Source organism: Sinocyclocheilus anshuiensis, unplaced genomic scaffold (genome assembly GCF_001515605.1).
Source record: "Sinocyclocheilus anshuiensis isolate Anshui unplaced genomic scaffold, SAMN03320099.WGS_v1.1 scaffold496, whole genome shotgun sequence".
Classification (NCBI taxonomy): domain Eukaryota; kingdom Metazoa; phylum Chordata; class Actinopteri; order Cypriniformes; family Cyprinidae; genus Sinocyclocheilus; species Sinocyclocheilus anshuiensis.
This window is the reverse complement of record NW_015555736.1, coordinates 701,023-719,944: the sequence shown is the minus strand read 5'-3', so window position 1 is coordinate 719,944 and position 18,922 is coordinate 701,023. Positions and strand designations below refer to the sequence as shown.

At 38.3% G+C, this 18,922-nt stretch overlaps 1 protein-coding gene across 1 annotated transcript in view; it reads right to left on the bottom strand.

Moving 5' to 3' along the window:
- Position 1: 1 nt before the first annotated feature.
- Positions 2–18,922, bottom strand: part of dnah7 (dynein, axonemal, heavy chain 7) — a 74,650-nt gene continuing 55,729 nt past the window's right edge. Inside the window, exons 49-66 of the mRNA XM_016466616.1 lie at positions 17,674–17,828; positions 16,704–16,894; positions 15,182–15,315; positions 14,632–14,967; positions 12,993–13,119; positions 12,218–12,412; positions 12,007–12,099; positions 11,393–11,569; positions 9,737–9,898; positions 9,409–9,609; positions 9,123–9,284; positions 8,075–8,260; positions 6,416–6,553; positions 6,058–6,288; positions 5,003–5,155; positions 4,065–4,242; positions 1,627–1,730; positions 2–291 (exon numbers count right to left, since the gene is read on the bottom strand). Of these exons, the coding sequence (XP_016322102.1) occupies positions 85–291; positions 1,627–1,730; positions 4,065–4,242; positions 5,003–5,155; positions 6,058–6,288; positions 6,416–6,553; positions 8,075–8,260; positions 9,123–9,284; positions 9,409–9,609; positions 9,737–9,898; positions 11,393–11,569; positions 12,007–12,099; positions 12,218–12,412; positions 12,993–13,119; positions 14,632–14,967; positions 15,182–15,315; positions 16,704–16,894; positions 17,674–17,828 (3,130 nt within the window). The 3' untranslated portion in view covers positions 2–84. The remainder of the gene's footprint in view (positions 292–1,626; positions 1,731–4,064; positions 4,243–5,002; positions 5,156–6,057; positions 6,289–6,415; positions 6,554–8,074; positions 8,261–9,122; positions 9,285–9,408; positions 9,610–9,736; positions 9,899–11,392; positions 11,570–12,006; positions 12,100–12,217; positions 12,413–12,992; positions 13,120–14,631; positions 14,968–15,181; positions 15,316–16,703; positions 16,895–17,673; positions 17,829–18,922) is intronic.

The window sequence follows — 18,922 nt, the reverse complement described above, 5'->3', positions numbered from 1 at the left end:
ATTTGATGGTATTTCTAAATCTAAAATATTATTTAGCTACAAATACTTTACTATAGAGTGAAGTAAAGGATACAAGAAGTGTATCTATGAGTTAAGCTGACACAGTAAGGCCACGCCACGACGGATCCAGTGCTCTGGAGGCACGTCTGAATTCAGGGTCACTGCTATGACGTAGTTGGTGGAGTGTCCAGTGGTGGAAAGGGTTCCACGTCTTTCGCTGGTCTTGTAGACAGGAGAAATGTAGCACTGACGCTCAGGAATGTCCTGCTTCTTCATGGGCTTCAGCCAGATCTGCAGATAGACAGTGTGATGTGTAGATGAGAAGCATTTTCTTTGCTCATCCTCTCTCCCTACAATCTGATTTGATTACTATATAAATATGTAATTTCAGTGTAATGGGATGTGGTTGGTTATTTCAACATTTCTGAGTCACTAAGAAAATGTTGGTGAATCAACATGCATGTTTCCCTTGTTGATAATCTAACCCATTTTCCTTGGCTTGGTATCCAAGATAACTCAAAAACAAAGAAGACCCAAAACCCCTTTATCAGAAGCACTAAATGTACCTACTCTGAAACAAACAGGTACATTCAAAGTTGGTGGTTTTAATATGACTTATGGATGTGTTTATTTTCAGTGTTTCAGAAATTAATAATGGCCTTCGAAAGAAATTAGCATTTCAAAGTTTTACCGTAAGTAACAAATGCATGTTTTTAATTAAGTTCAGCTCTTGTCAAAAAGTTATTTTGGTAATGAGTTGTCCTGAAATGTCTGAATATTAAACGGCAGTGAATGCATTATTTATTGTGGCAATGTGCATTGTGCAGAATAAAGAGGGCAGAATTAATAGAAATCTTTGTTTTCTCTTCCTGTTCTGTTAAGAATACTTAACAACCTATTTGAATCTCACCTGCTATGATATTCATGTCATATATAGACATAACTAGAATTCCATTCATATACTGTATTTAAATACAAAACAACATTTCTATTATGAAAGAGTTTTCTTCTTAAACTTTCTTCAAGAGACCCAAGAGTTGGTTGAAGTACATGGTGATGAAAAGAGCCATCTTCAAAGAAATGTGAAAAATGGGGTGTCAGACTCAGCACAGACCACCTGCTGGGTGTATGCTGCAGAATTTCAGATTCCCCTTAAAATGTTTTATGTATGTATTATTATTTGGTACTGAAGAAAGAATAAAGCAATTCTCTAGCTGTGTTGCGGCTACACTGGAATTAAAATCGGCATGTTTGCTTTCTTAATACATTATCAGTACCATTTTTTTTTTAAAGTGTGCACATTTGATTTATTTTTTAGCATTATTGTCCCTCAATTTAAAATTTTTGCATGCTGCTGTGAAATTAGAAAATCTTTTCTCTCAAAATTGATTCTTGTTTCCATAGTTACTGTTATAGTTTGCCTACAGGCAAATAAATTTTTTGAACTGCACTGAAACTTTTGAATTGCAAGTATTTGCAGGTTTCATTTTTCAACCGACTGCTCATTCCAAAGGAATGACTTTCTTGTGACTTGAATCTCTGTGTGTAATATGTACCCACATCAGGGGCTATGCATGATGCCATCAGCCTCATTTGACTGAGATTATACATTTTACAGCTTCTCACCACAGGCATGGCGTCATGCAGGATTTTGGAGAAAGACTCTGCCAAGCGCTTTGTTCTCCGATCCCATCGGGCACCATCCAAGAAAAGGCCACGGATGTAAACACCTGAGCAAAAATAAAGAAAGTACTGAGGATTAATAATTAGAAAAAAATGGGTACTGCATAAGGGCTTTCGCACTATAGGAACTAGCCCCCAAGCTACTACTAAACTAGCTTGGGTGGTCCCCCAAGAACTACATTTTCCCCTAGGGCCAGTTTCCGCCAGTAAGAACTCTTAAGTGACGTAATCCGGCTAACAACAATGTCATCTGAACACAGCACTTAACAACGTCAACAACTGGAGGATGGAAAAGTGCCTGGACTTAAGAGTCAGTCCATTGATCACTGTTTTCCATATTCGTGGAGTTAGTTTGTGGAGTAAGTGTATGCAAACTGTATTTAAATGGCTTTTTAAAAAATGGTGGAAGCCAGTATGACATGCATTTGGCCAATCAAGAGCCCGAAAAAGGGTATTTATTGTTTTAATTTCTTAAAAGATGACAAAATTTGAAAGCTGAGATTACCTAAAGTAACCTACTCTGTCTTGTCTGTCAGCGCGTTGTCAGTTTACTCTTTGCTTTGCAATGTATTTTTCACTTATGTAAGAATGTGTGGCGTGAGAGCGGCATGGATTGTTGGACATAGCAACAGTAACGAAGGGGGGTGGGTCTTTGTGAAGGGTCAATTTAGTCCCCCCAAAAGGCATTCCTATAACTAAAATAGTTCCCAGTTACAGTAGTGCAGTGCAGACATGCCAAAAAAGCTTGTTCATCCACCATTGTTATAGGAACTATGTAAACGTACGTCCGGAGTAAAAGCCCATCATGAGAATTTTAGAATAAAATTAAAGGGAAAGTTCACCCAAAAATAAAAAAAATTCTGTCATTAATTACTCGCCCTCATGTCGTTCCAAACCTGTAAGACCTTCGTTCATCTTCGGAACACAAATTAAGATATTTTTGAAGCATTCTGAGATCTCTCTGACCCTCCCATAGACAGCAAGGATCCTAACACGATCAAGGCTCAGAAACATAGCAAGGAGATCGTTAAAATAGTCCATGTGACATCAGTGGTTCAACCGTAATTTTACAAAGCAACAAGAATACTTTTTGTGCGCAAAGAAAACAAAAATAACTTTATTCAACAATGTGTCTCCTCCGCGTCACCCTATATAGCGCCATTTTGGAGAGTATCACATACGTAAACAACATACTGTATGTATGCGGATACGTTGTTTACATTCAGATCAAAGCGTAAACAACGTACACAGCATACGTTTTTTTACGTATGTGATACTCTCCAAAATGGTGCTATAGGGTGAAAGTATTCTTGTTGCTTTGTAAAATTACGGTTGAACCACTGATGTCACATGGACTATTTTAACGATCTCCTTGGTACATTTCTTTTCAAGACACGAGGGTGAGTAATTAATGACAGAATTTTCATTTTTGGGTGAACTATCCCTTTAACAAGCCAAAAACAGATATAGTTTAAGAAGTGAGCATGAGAACGTGGATGTAACCTTTTTTCTTAGTCTATAAAAATTGACTGTTGAAATCAAAATATATAGGGAATGTAAATAACTTTGCAAAGCAAACTGTTGAATCACAATTCCCAATGTCCCTACTATGCAAGACTACAGGACACACATTAAACCAATATCATGAAACCTGTTACCTTAAATTACTTTAAATTCAGAAGCAGCTGATTTTACATAGACTGATCATTGACCATGTTCACACTTGAGTCACATTCATCCATCTTCAGCAATGGCTATAATTAAAACATACTGCTTTAGGTCAAACAGTGTGTTGTGGTGACTAATGTGATGTCTCTTCACAAGGACACAGGCTTAAATGGCTGTCACTGGTTAAAATTTAGCTGGGAGCGTAGTTTGATTGGCTTGTAAGCTCAAATATTTAAGACACGAGGAGCTGCAAAAAATGTACTTAAAGTATAATTTTGCCATTAAAAATTTAAGAGTAGAAAATCCTCAAAATAATACTTGAATAATAAAGTACTTTACACCCCTGCACACAAATGCACACTAACTAAAGACCCATCCCATTTTATACACTGACTGACTGAACTATAAAAAATAAAGTAGACACAACAAAGTATCTGTTAAAGTCAAAGACACTCATAAACAGCCTCATGCAGTGTGTGATGGCCTCAGAGAGATGGGTTTCCTCTGGAGAGATGCTCATCATGTACTGATGAAAGAGCAGCAGGGGTCTGATGTCAGAGCACTGTAATGTTGACTCTGATTGATGGCACTCAGACGCGGCGAGGGGTTAATGAAACTGTGCGTCTCTCTTCCCTTTTGTCACTTGTTACCCATTTCCCTCTCATATATTTTACATTTCATGCTTGTCAGTACTCCCTCTTTGTCTTTCTCACCATCCTCTGGGGGGTTTTTGTGTTCCTTGTCCTCCATGACTTCAAAGTCGAAGCTGAGCAGGTCAATGGGGATGGTGTATTTTCGGGCGTAATTCTGCTGGCTTCCAGTGAGGAAGGCCTGAGTGAAAAAGAACCCGGACATCCAGAATACTGCAGGCGTGCCATCCACATACCAACCCTGTATGGATGACACAGATGATACTGATATTAAAGACCAAAATCAAGAAACACAAGCAGTCACAACTAATTCTAGAGGCATAACTTGAGGGCCAAAAAGAAGCCTTTGGAATGTAACAGGCTCAAAGTTTTATTTTTTTATTTTATTGAAAGGAAGGGTACTTGTATAATACATTTACAGTTCAGTCCTTTGCAGAAGCAGTGTTGTAATCTGAGCTCACTGAATGAGACAGTACGTCAGCTGCATTTCATGTGTTTTTCCCGTGGCTCACAATGCACACTAGAATGCTTTCTGCTTTAACTGCTTTATGTATGAATTTGCATTTTAGTCTCCCAACAACTCACTGGAAAACAATCGATTTGAAGTAAAGACTTTGAATGAATCACTATAAATTATTATGATGTATTGTGGTTACATTATTATTACAAGACTGTGTTTGTGGAATCCAAAAATGTATTTATATAGCATTTGTATTCATATGGCAGTTATTTGAAATATACGTAAATCTTATTATGTAAATTTCCTTACTGTAGCTCTTGGTAAATTTAATACATCCTTGTTTAATAAAAGTATTTTTATTTATTTTTATTTTTTTTTTTAACATCTTACAGACACCAAACTGAGTATTAAATGACTGTAGCCTTTAAAACTCAAAACTGAGTGATTACTGTGATTTCCACATGACAAAAGTGTGTAGGGCACAAATTATGGTAGAATGAAAAGTATTCTACTATACATGCTTTATGACTACAGAGTTTACCTGTAAAAACTGGAGTCTTTCAAGAAAATCATTGATGTAGCTTCCCAGTGGTTTAAGGCTGGGATACGACTTCTTCATCCACATGGCAGGGATGCGACCCTTTAGAATGCTGCTTACAACTTCCTCAAGTTCAGCAGACATGACAACCAGACCCTATGCCAAGACACACATGCATTCATTCATTGGTTTTGTGTCCTTTTACCTTGATTGTTTTAAATTATCAAGAGTGTTCTTTTTTATTCTTTATTTTCTTTTTTAGAAATACAGTATCACTCAAAATCAACTTGGTTAAAAAAAATCTGAGCACATTTGCAAGAACATGACACCTGTGTACATTCCTCATAGCAGTCATATTTACAGTATATTGCCATTTTCCCTTCTAGGGAAAAGTTACGTCGTCCTTTTCTTTATGTCTTTCTAAGTGCTGGTTTCAAAGGTTTGTATTTGATGTGGTATAGAGATATATGATCATAAATGATAATGAAAGGGTAAAGGAGAGAGGTTCCTCAGAGCAGAAATCAAGCTGTAGTCAGGAAAGATAAAGGGGTTAGATTATAGGATAAGGGTTCACAATGTGTAAATGAAAGCCAGGGTTGTGATCAGATCTCAGCATCCATCTCACCCTGCGGGGCGGTAATGCTAACTGGGATCAGAGCTGTCAGTCAAACTAAAGGACAAGGAGGCTCAGCTGGATTGCACAGCATTAGGACATGCCCTGGGGCACAATGAATTTTCCTCGTATCTTTCAGCAGGGAGTGAATGTTCAAAAACTTTTCTTAGTTTGCATTGCTTCTACATATATAAAGGTTTGTGTGGAAATAGTAGCATAATTCAAAAATTGTGCTAATTTGAAACAACGGATCAACGCAAACAAAACCATCATGCCTTTTAGAATAAAATACAACTTTCCCCCCAAAAAATATTGGGAATATACTCCTGAAAGCTAACTGAATGTGGCTAACTGCAAAAATTGGAGTACAATTTGTGCCTGGAAACCTGGAAACATGATCGATAGAAGTGCCGAACCTTCACAGTGGTTTTGCTCATGTTCTGACCTTGATGGCCTTCTGGATGTTGACACACGAATCCCGGATAGTCTGGAGGAGTTTGTTGAATCGTCCCATCTCCTGCACCAGCACTGTGTTCATGCTTTGGTTGTAGCTGGTGGGGTACTTGCGCATGGCAGCATCTGTATCGAAATCTTGAGGAAGTTTATTGAGAATGTCTGCAGCCACCTCGTACACCATGTCATCTGAAGATGCAGCACTGCCACCTGAAGAACGGGACTGTGAGGAAGAAATGGGGCAAAAAATGTACTCAAACCGTTACAAACATCAAATAGGTCATTATAGTACTTTGAGAGCTACTTTAAACTAGCTACTTTGCACCAATAATCAAAATGTGTTTATGCACCTGAGTGAGAAGAATGCTGTCAAACAGCAGCTGTGTTTCCACTTGGTCCTTAGTAATATCAGCATTGGCATTCATGCCAAAGATTTCAGGTGAGGGATTTAGAGGTAGTGTCTTGGTGTACTCAGTGTAGCTGTTATACTGAAAAGGAAACAATCAGCTTCTTAATGCAATACTAAATCCATGATGGTGATGCTAAATAATGGCATGCACTTAAAACAGGCTACCCTTGAGATTGCTGACATTTATAATAATGGCTATGCAAATGACATTCATGAATAAAAGATTTTGAGAGAAAATGCCAAATAAAATTGGGCATAGATTATACATGTGCTCGCAAATAAATCAGACATCACCACTGGCAGCAACCCGCTGTTTAGTTATTGAACTTATAGCTCATAATTCCTTTTCAGAACTTTCATAAAGAGGCAGCCCAAAGCCTCTCCAAAAGATGCATGTTTTTTTGTTTACCAAAGTCAATTATATCTGTAGGCATTTTAAACACAGCCGTATAATGTGGGAGGGATTCTGACCCACGAGCTGACAAACACCTTGACTGAGCTTGTACAAAGACCAGAATTGTCGTTTTCTCTTATAATTGCTTCCTCTTAGGCTTTGTTTTGAATGAGAAACCTCGGCTTGCAGAGGTGCATATGGTCTTCTTTTGAAGGAAATATGATGAAGGATGGAAAATGAAGCCTTAGTTCAGTTTGGTTTCTGGCGTTATCTCTGTAGAGAATCTCTTTGAATTTTATATGACAGAAATATTGAACTAGCTTTAATGTCAGCTGTGGAAATTTTGTCTGACATAACCCCTCTAGAACTGGACAAGCTTTTTGAGCTATAAAATGTGTTCTTTAAGGATTGATAACTTAATCAACTCTGCTGTATCCATCTGATGATTCTAAAAAAAAATCTGCTCAATCCACTGAAAAGTATATTGATATTCTTTCATTTTCTTGTCTTTTTTGTGTCATTTTCATAGGACGTTTTATACTATATTTATTGTATTTTTTTTTTTTACTTAAGATAGAAATAATCTTTGACTTGACTTGAACTGTTTTCAAACAAGCTTTTTGAGCTATAAAATGTGTTCTTTAAGGATTGATAACTTAATCAACTCTGCTGTATCCATCTGATGATTCTAAAAAAAAATCTGCTCAATCCACTGAAAAGTATATTGATATTCTTTCAGTTTCTTGTCTTTTTTGTGTCATTTTCATAGGACGTTTTATACTATATTTATTGTATTTTTTTTTAAACTTAAGATAGAAATAATCTTTGACTTGACTTGAACTGTTTTCAACATTGATAATTATAAGAAATATTTTTTGAGCACCAAATTAGCATATTAGAATAATTTCTGAAGGATCATGTGACACTGAAGACTGAAATAATGGCTGTTAAAAATTCAGCTTTGTCATCACAAGAATAAATTAAATTTTGAAATATATCAAAATAGAAATATATCAAAACAGTTATTTTAATTTGTAATAATGTTTCACAGTATTACTGTTTTTATTGTATTTTTGATCAAACAAATGCAACCTTGATGAGCATAAGAAACTTCCTTCAAAAAAATTAAAAAAACTTTCCAACCTCAAACTTTTGAATGGACATATAATATGACAGACTGAATATGCTGTACATAGTGTGTCTTACATCTCCTTCTGGTGGTGAGTAATACAGGCCACTAGGGTCAAACTTGTAATCAGCATTGTCAATGATCTCGGGGGTGTAGAAGATGGAAAGGATTGTGCTCAGGGTTCTGCGATCCCAGTCGTCTGTGACACGACCTCCGTAGTTACACTCTCCTGTCATGTAGCGAAGAGCATCAAAAGGGATCTCCTAATAAGAACAAACAAAACGAGTGAAATTACCATATAACCAAAACTGAACTTAATAATATGAACTATACATAACATGGTGGATAAATCTTGGGATGGTCAGACTAAGTAATCGGAACCACTTAAAGGGAACAGATGACAAATCCACTTCCATGATGAACCATTTTTGCAACTCAGCTCTTTTTGGACTGAGGTGAAGCTAATTTATCAAAAACAAGAGATGTTTGATTCCTCATGATTATGAATCACCTTACTTATCATGAGTGCTATTTATATATTTTTTGAATAGCGTGACTACATCATTTTGACCATGACTCATGGTGAGGGCTGTGCCCCAACTTTTTCACCCTATTGTTTAGATTGCTTTAAAAAAAGAAAAGAAAAACCCAACAACAACCTTTTCATGTGTTTTAAAAGCATGGGCGCTCAACAAAGGCTCTTTTTTATTAAGTGGAGGTGCATGTCAGGCTGGTGGGTTCGATATAACGATCTTCAGGCGGGATATGAAAAGATGGACAGAGGAGTGGCAGGATTGTGACATTTCCCGTTGAAATTTCCCTTGCTAATGCAGTGGGTGGCACTCCGTAGCACAGGAGAAATGTCAGAGCATTCAGGGAGGCTCTTGATCAGTTTGTGCAGTCTGCTTGTTTTGAAAGGAGGAAGGGAAGTATGAGGAGTGCTTCTCTGAAGTTGGGAAAATGTCAAGAATGCTCTTTTTTTAGGGGTGGTTTAAAGGGGCGCGCTGGAAAGCATGAAAAGGAAGAGGGTGACGTAAAGAGTGTGTGTGTGTGTTTCAAGAACAGTAAAAGGAAATTTGTTTGTGTGTGAATACAAAGACGAGACAGGTACATGTGTGATCTCACCTCATACTGGTCCAAGAACATTTGTAGCTGCTGGACTGAGATCCGCAGGTCTGTCTCGTTGAACTCATAAGGGATGTTCCAGCCTAGAGGACCAAATTTTCTCCTCTCCTGGGTCAAGGCGTGGAAGAAGCATAGGCTGAACAGCAGCTTCTTAAAGACAGCCTGAAAACACACAAACAGATGCCACTTTTCTTACACATAATGGAGTTCAAAAATAAACATTAAGACCATCAAAGGATATGCATCATATTGAGAGCACTTTAAAAACCCTCTGTGAAGGACCTACTGGCTTTGAGCTACTGTCAAAGAACTCAGGGTCTGATATGGGGTCCATGTAGAAAGAACGGATGATGTTGGAGCGCAGCCCCTTGGGAGCCTCATTGGTCATTTTGACTCCGTTTTGCAGTACAGCCACGGGAAAGTTGGGAGAGGGGTAACTGGTCAGCCACAAGCGGAAATCTGGGTGAGTGGTATCTGGATTCAGCTCCTGCAGAAAGTCAAAGTGCTGCTTCATTTCCATTGGTGGACCTTGTTTTATGTAGTAGACATGCACACATTGACTATGAACAGCTACCATCCCATCATGTTTGGATCATCTAATCTTTATGTACTACCTCACAGACACGCTCAAGGGTGGACATCCAAGAGGTGGCCAGGTGGCAATTCTGTAAAACCACCCAGGTTCCCTCCTTGACGCCAGTCTCAATCATGCCCATGGCGATGGGGCCCTGACCTTGTCCCAGAGACAGGGAGGTCAGTCTGTTGCCTGTGAAACCCTGAACAAAAAGGCAGACATGGTGTGTTAACAATAGAAGAGCATAACCCTTCACACAAGACATCACACATAACAAACCAAAACCCTTAAAGGAGTGGTTGATTGTGATTTCACTTTTTTAACTTTAGTTAGTGTGTAATGTTACTGTTTGAGCATAAACAATATCTGCAAAGTTACGACGCTGAAAGTTCAATGTAAACGGAGATATTGTCTCTTAAAATTATGGCAGTTTAATGCATACAGTTATGGCTGGTAGGGACTACAACAAGCTACTTCCTGGGTTGGTGACATCACAAACCCTGAAATTTACATAAAACAACAAGCGCTACTCTACAGTGCTCAAAACTCGCGTTTGAATCATCAGTGGCAAATCCTTAAAATGAAAACGTACTTACAGTCTGAGTCAGAACATTGTAGTCTACTCTTTCCTGCAAACAGCGACTGAGCCCAACTGGAACAGACCCGGTCCGACTGGGCACGATCAGTTATCAATACCAAATTCCATTCGGCATGACAATCGTGTAGTGTGTTCTCGGCTTTAGAGAAGAGAAAGAGTTGTTGCCATGCCGTCAAAACTAGGGGTGCACAAAAAATCTATTCATATATGAATCGCGATTCTGTCTTCGCTCTGCATTACTCTCTCTCTCTCTCTCTCTCATTCAGATCATCAGCTCGTCAGCTCCATCAATGAATTGTGTTCCAACTTTACACTTTATGTGTATAGGCAGACAGATATTTTTCACACAGCTACGAGAAGCGTTAAACATGGATGCGCATGCGGTTGCCATGGTAGCGAGCGCATACTTGCTGGCAAACACTTCTTACTGTTACAAAGTAAACAATTACTTTACAAAAATGCTACAACGCAATCATGTATTCTGCTGTATTAAAACTTTAATCAGGATAAAAACCATATATTAGAAGCTAACATAAGCAGTAGCATTTACAAATAACAGCGTGTCTAAAAGTATGAGACAACAACAAACAAAAAAACATACCATTCTGAAACGTCCTGTAAGGGCCGTGCTTGCACAGGTTCTGCTCGATCCTTTTCACTAATATTCTCTGGGTCTCAATCGGGCTCAAATTGATAAGCAATATTGACGATGTCATTGTTTACAATACAACCGGAGCACATGCCACTGAGGTGAGGGGTGTTACGTTTCTGGACTGCACTCGGCCGTTTAGCGAATCACACACACTGGGCCAGCTAACCAATCTGAGCCCATCGCGTATTTCTGAGGGAGGGGCTTCATAAAACCAGGAAATCATCAGAGCGTTCACAGGAGAAGGGACAGAGCGGTGTAGAATAAAGGTAAATTATGTGAAAAATAATGCGTTTATTTTTTTTAAACGAAGCATTAACACGTTAGACTGCACCCCATAAACACAATCAAGCCTAGAAAAAAAGTAGTCAACCACCCCTTTAAAAAAATTACAAATGCAAAACAATGAACCAAAACCCAAAAATCTACAGAGATTTAATTGTCCATACCTGTTCCTCACCAAACTTGAGCAGTGCTGCCATGGGATCTGATCCCGGAGACAGGATAAAGATGAGTGGAGCGCAGCAGTGACTGTCAGCAAAAGCCGTGGCCAAATTAAAGGGTGGCACCTCAATAAACTGCTGCCCCAAGTTTTCTGACACAAACTCTTGAACCATGGGAACAATCTGAGATGGGTAGAGACAAGGTCTAAGTCCAAATGTGAATTCTTAGTGAGTACTAAACAATATTCATACACAAATTCTTACATTTGTACTACACAGTATTACATCTAACAAACACAACAGTAAAAAAAATAAATATTGTGGCATATTACTGCAATTTAAGATTACTGTTTTCTGTGATGGCCAAGCTGAATTGTTAGCAGCCTTCTTTTGTAACATTATGTCTTTACATTCATGTTTGATCAACCTAATGCATCCTTTCTGAATAAAAGTATTAATTTAATTTCCTTCAAAAAATGTTCTCAAACTTTTGAATGGTTGCGTATAAGTCTTTCTGATGTATAATTAGTTAATAATTCAATTTTAGACAGAATTCCAGACCATTTTATTTCCTGATCCAATCCAAGGTGTAATCGTAAACTCAATAGAAAGATCCTTACCTTGTCTGGCCGTAAGCATCTTATAACCAGCATCCTCTGGAACTGTCCTAGTTTATCTTGCCACTCTGAAGGGAAAGCAGTGTGGTGGGGGTCCTGCAGAACACACACACAGACCATAAAATGAAAAATCTGGTGTTCCTTTCATACTTCCCCTGTCCATTTCACACCGCTGAGCAGGAAAGAAATAGTGTGTGCTTAATCTCAATGGCACCTTGCTATCGTAAACCTCTTTCCAGCCCTCCCGGAGTCGAGCCAGGTCTTTCCGCAGGCCTTTAAAGCGCTCCATCTCATCCAATCGACAGATCTCATCCCAGGATGTCTTAGGCAGCCAGGTGCAGGGGTTCGAATGAGGGTTATCCAGACCCACACCGCCTGTCAGGAGAAAACGCCATTCCTTCTCATCCACCTGAAAGAGAGAGGAACAGAGAAAATTGTCCATGCATAATGTCATTCAGTTATATCTGCAATGAAAATTCTCCTTCACTTAGTCTCGATACAGTTTGTTTTTCAGCAGTTGTGCTTGATTAAATATCCAATTCAAAAGAAGAGAGTAACAGTGAATGAGTCTTAAAGATGCCACCAGAAAAGCCGCAGTCTATGAAAATAAATGTACTGGTGCATCGCCCCCACACCACTTGATTCAGGAGCTGACAAAACTACTGACAGCAAAATAAATGGATGATAGACACTTGCAACTTGTGTAACAGCTCAGGCATGGAGAGCCAGTGTGAAGAACATTATAAATCACTTAAACTTCGATTAAACTGGTTAAACTCGTGTTTATGTGGACGAATGTTGCAGGATCATTTAAAATAGGGATGATATAAACATTGTCAGACTGATGCATGCAAGTCATTAACCTTAAGAGGCCTTGTGTGAGAGTAACCTCTTCATTCTTACTCTTATTTATCAGATGAAGTACTGTCTTGCCTTAGCTTATTGATTCAATAAATCACAGCTGTGTGCGAGTGGAGGCAGTTACTCACAAGCTTGTTGTGTTTGAGTAGGTTGACATTGAGGCAGAAGGAGAAGAGCAGTTTGTCCTTCTCAAACAGAGAGCGACATACGTTGACGTAAAGCGAGTATGTAAAATGGTCCTTCAGAATCTGGAGTCTAAATACACAGAGAAAGCGTGGCAGAAATCAGTTCGTTGAGAAGCATTTTGAAAGCATCAAAAGAAAAGTCAAAGAAAACATAGTTTGAGTGATCTGATGTACACTGAACCTGTAATACACATTTTTAAGACTACTACTAATCATATAAGTATGTTTGCTATAAAAGCTTTCCTATTGCTTTCTATCATCAATGGAATATATCAATATCCTTATACTGTAGATTTTACAATTTATGATCATCATATTGGTGTCTATTGACTAGATGAGTGGTTCTAATTATTTTTATTTTTTTTACTCCAAGGCCTCTTATTTAAGATGATATGTATATCTGGTACTTCTGCTGTAATAAAAATAAATAAACACAAAAATATGTTGTCAGTTTCTGTGTTTTTGCATTTTAATTAAGATTATGTTAATTTACATACCCCGGTATTTTTATAATTAATATACAATTTTTCTGGTTATGGCAAGCTCTATATTGGGTAAAAACTGTGAAAAAAAAACAATCCTTATCCAATAAATCACAAAAAATGGAAAAGTCATGGGTCCTTTGAATATTTCTATGGACAGTGTGGTGGCCTGGAGTCAAAAAGGTCGAGAACCACTTCCCCAGTGGGTCCCGGCCACCACCAGGTTGAGAATCACTAAACTAGATTTTTTGTAAATGTCACTTTAAATAAACACATTTATTTAATACTTTAACACAGTAAAGTATTAAATGATCACCTGCTGCTACTGTAGCAGAGTTTTAAAAGGCACTCTCTTAAGTTTTAGAGATCTGGTTTTGGTGTCTCTGTCCTCTAGAGAATTGGCACTGTGTTCTTTTAACCAGAGGATTCTGCCCTGGGCTGAAGTGTCATAGTATTCCCACAGCTCTCAACTATCAAACTCACATCAGAACGCCATACTGCCCTAGTAAGACAGTGCTGACGGTAAACAGTCATACAGGGAAACAATGTCTTCACATTCTTTTGTAAAAAAGCCTTCCCATGCTAGATATCCAGTATACCACAGAACCCATGTCAGAGATAATCTCTCTGGAAAATGTAATGCCTTTAAATGGATAGTTCACTCAAAAGTGAATGCTTTGTCATCATTTGCTTAGCATCATGTCATTCCAAAACCTGTATGACCTTGTTTCTTCTGTGGAACACAAGAGAGTTTGAAGAATGTTTCGACTGTTTTTGGCCATATAATGAAAGTCAGCGGGGTACAAAACATCATTAGACCTCCAGTGACTTTCAATGTATGGACAAAAAACAAAACAAAAAAGTGCATTCTGTGTTTCACAAAAGAAAGAAGGTCACAGAAGTTTGGAACGACATTAGAATGTGTAAATTATTATAGACCCTTCATCTGAGTGACCTATCCTTTTAAGTGTCAATGTGAGCTAGATATTCAAAGTGCCTTATAGCTGCAACTTTGACTTTTTAAAGCATGATATAAAACATGAAATGTCCAATTACATAACAGACACAATTTTAATATAATATCTGTAGTGACAGAGTACCTTTGTTTGAGAATGTCATTTTTTTGGGAATTATCAATGGACAGGATGAAGAGGTTGATGAACCATGTTAGAGAGTACTGATACATGGGCTCGATGTTGGCCAGGTCAGCGATGGAGAAAAACAAAATAGCAGAGTGGACAGCAATTGGGGTGTAGCCCAAACGTGTCTGATCAATCTTCAGCTCAGTAACCTCGGCAATGGCCTGTTTCTCAGAGATCTCATTGGCCAGAACCTTAGAAGATGAGAGGATCTGAACAGCAGTCTCATCTTCTAAAATGTTCCCCTCTGAGGCAGAGAGCACTTCTAAGATTTTATCCTCTATTTCTTTCAGCTGCCTACAAAGAAAAGACAGAGAAAGTACATGGTTAAACACACACAAATGTACTATACCTGTTCATTTTTTTACATGACTGCACTGCATGCTGCTCTATGCCCTCACTTCATAAGGAGATCATTATTTACCCAACTTGTCTTGCTTTTATAGACAATATTTTAAGTGAGGAACCCACAGGACTAAACTGTCAGGTTAATTATGTTTCTGGGTGGTACCTCTTGTTCTCAGCCCCCTGTACGAGGAGGGCTTGTTTCTCCTCTTCAAGGTCAGGTCTCTCTCTGGCCACCACAATGCCCAGCAGCTGGTCTTGCATCCCCTCTGGGGTGATCATGAAGTTCAACAGGGTCACCTGAACAGAACAGGATAAAAAAACACTGAGAGTGCTGGAGGCGGCTGTTCTTAGAATCCTATTTTTAATGAGAACAGACCCTTGTGTTTATTATTTGCAAGAGAATCATAAGGCTTTGTGGATATGGCATAACCAACCACAGAACTAACGTAAATGATATCCTCCAAGATTTTGTGACTGCTTGCTAATATCAGGCCTAATATTTCTCTGATTACTGGCTAAGACACATGTGAGTGCGGTGCAACACATTTTGTGGTATGAAGAATGGTAATCCTTATCTTCCACAACAGTATCATTTGTTTTATCCTGTTGTGAACACTAGATGCTCATCCTAAAAGGGAAATTATATCTCAGGCTCATTAAGGAGTTTACTCTATAGTTGTGAAGGAAACAGCTACAGAATCCAGGTATTTCAATTTTTTCCAAGCATCCAGACCAGCCTGACACAGTAATATTGACTGATTTAGGGCATGACTATTTGTCAGATTAAGGGTGTGTTCAGGAAAACCAATTTGCAATTGCCTTTGATGACCCTAGTGGCAAATAAATTACACACTTCCCCTTTAATTTTAGCCACTGCTCATGTAGACTGCCTGTAACACTTTAAGACAAAGTACAGCTTGTCCCCCTCGGTCCGTTTGCCGCGGGGCCCCCTCAAGCACGGGGCCTGGTGCGACCGTACCAGTTACACCCTCTTAAGGACGGCCCTGTGTGCATGTTTATGAGTTTTTGATAGAACAGGTAGAATAGGCTATGTTCTAATGACATAGCTAGATGCTTTTTTATGTGTCATGAAAAAAAAGCAGTATTTAATATACTAGCAGCATATTAAAATGATTTCTGAAGAATCATGTGAAATTGAAGACTGAAGGTAATGGCTGCTGAAAATTCTACTTTGCCATCAAAGGAATAAATTACATTTTAAAATAATTATTAAAATAGAAGGGTTATTTTAAATTGTAATAATATTTCACAATATTACATATTACAGTTTTTACTGTATTTTTGTAAAATAGATGCAGCCTGGTTGAGCATAAGACTTCTTTCAAAAACATTAAGAAATTCTATCAACCACAAACTTTTGAATGGTAGCATACATTCTGGTTCATTGTAGCAATCTGGGTTTATTCATCCAGCCCATATAGAGCTGTCAGTAAGCGTGCGTGCTTAGGAGTGTTTGATTAATTGCATGTTTGATACAGTATGACTAACATCATATTTTTATTTAGATGATCGATCTTATATGACCTTGTTTAGAAGCAGACAAATGTTTGAGTGTATCCGTGTGTGACTTTACCTAGGGTGACCATACGTGCCATTTTCCCAGGACGCGTCCTGGGAAAATGGCACGTATGGTCACTCTAACTTTACCAGTAAAGCAGACTCACCTTAACTGAGACCTCAGGTAAATAATGTGGATTTCGTAGCTTGGTTGTTATGTAAAACCGGAAATCTGGAGCATATTCAATAGTGGAATCTCCCAGCCGGATACAGACACTGCCACCCTGTTTAAAAGTCTGTTTCAGCAGCAGGGGCTCAAGTATGGGGTCCAGTTCTTCCCCAACATTTTCCAGCAATACTATAATACACAAGAGATGAATGATTACAGTTAAACCAAACCGAAAATTACAATAAAACAAAACAAAACAAAAAACAGAGATCTGCAGAAGCATTTATTTGACCTCCTCACAAAAAAATAGTCAGGTAGTAGAAGTGGGAACTGAATGAGTGCAGCAGAAAAACAACAACAACAACAACGAAATTAATAAATAAACTCAATGCAACTCCTAGAGGAGAATGGTAACAAAACAATCCACCTGAGACAGCTAAGCACTGGCCTGCCTACGCAAGCTGCCTTTCATCCTAGAGCAGCACCGATGGGGAGGAGCTGAGGATGGAAGACATAGGCACCTAAGGCCAGGTTACTCGGCTCATTTGCGTATCTCATGTTGCATTTTGGGTCCACCCCTGGGCCTTCTTTGCAAATGTAAAATTAGACAAATTGTGCTTTCAGGCTTAATGCTGCTCCAGGGAAAGAGAGACAATGTGTGCATTGGATGCACATGTTTTTTGTGGATCAGTGATTTGCGCTTGTTTTCCATGGTGGAGGGGGACCCCTGGGGAGAAATACTGGTATTGCACCCTGAGAGAACTTTTTGATATTGTTTCTTCCTTCATTAATTTTTAAGTTTGATTTGATCAAAATGAAAAAAAAAATGGCTTGATTGTCAACCACGCTGTTTGATAATGCCTGACAATGAGCAATATTAAGATTTTTAGAGTATTATAAAAGTAAGCTTTATTTGCATTTTCCGAATACTGCTGTCATAAAGTTTAAAAGCTGTCAGTATTTCTCACCTGGAGTGCCAAATTGGATGCAGTTTTCTAATGTGCGCACAAAGTCAGCATCACTGAGCTTGATGACGTGGAGACTGTTGGATTTCTCCATGTTCTTCAGCCACTTGTTAGCCTGGCCCTGAGGATCAATCATTAGGGGCCACCTCCTCGCATTACTGCAGGCAACAAGAAAATCTTAAGAATCCTTCACAAACAACAGCTTCCTGGCCATGACAAATCATCTCCATCATTCAAAATTTCTAATAACGCAGGTCATGTATTCAAGAATATCACAATATGTTTCACCAAAACAATTTATACTTTTATGGTATTCCTCTACACGGCAAGTCATCCAAAAGTCACTATTACTGGTAAATAGTAGTATTTAATAACAGTGTGTCTAAAAGTTGTATTTTCTGTATTAATCCATCACAGCAATACAGCCTATTACTAATCGTTAATTATAATATACAACACAAAAAAATAAAAAATACTTTTGTCCAAACCTTGTATTAAACAGAGCTACAGAGTGCAATCTTCTGCTAATCTAGTATGTACTTTCAGTTTTAATTAAATAAGTGCAATCCAGTGTAAAAATTAACATGTTTACAGTGACTGACTAGTGAAAACAGTGAGAAGTTTGCTGCTACGTTTCATCAAAACTGCGCTAGAAGAAATCGCATAAAATATGAACATGGTTTGGAACTTTATGGTTTCTTAAACCTTAAACTTCCTAAAATTAAAACAACAAAAAAAGTATTTCAAAATCTGCTTAATAATATAATATTTAATACAAATTGAAGTCTAAAACGGTCAAACTTAAAGGGGTGGTTGATTGCGATTTCACTTTTTTAACGTTAGTTAGTGTGTAATGTTGCTGTTTGAGCATAAAAAATATCTGCAAAGTTACGAAGCTGAAAGTTCAATGCAAATGGAGATATCGTCTTTTAAAATTCTGCCGGTTTAATGCCTACAAAAATGGCTGGTAGGGACTACAATGAGTTACTTCCCGGGTTTGTGAATCACAAACCCAGTTAAACCCCGCCCTCGGGAAAAGGCAGCAAAGGGGGCGAGGCCATGCTGCGCTGCTTTAGAGAAGTGGAAGAGAAAACTAGGGGTGCACGTAAATCTATTCATATATGAATCACGATTCTGTCTTCTAACGATTCTAATGGATTCACAAGTTTCAAAATCAATGTTCTAAAGCAGCTGTTCTTAATACTGTTCCTCACGTCCCCCTGCTCTGCACACACTCTGCATCTCTCTCTCT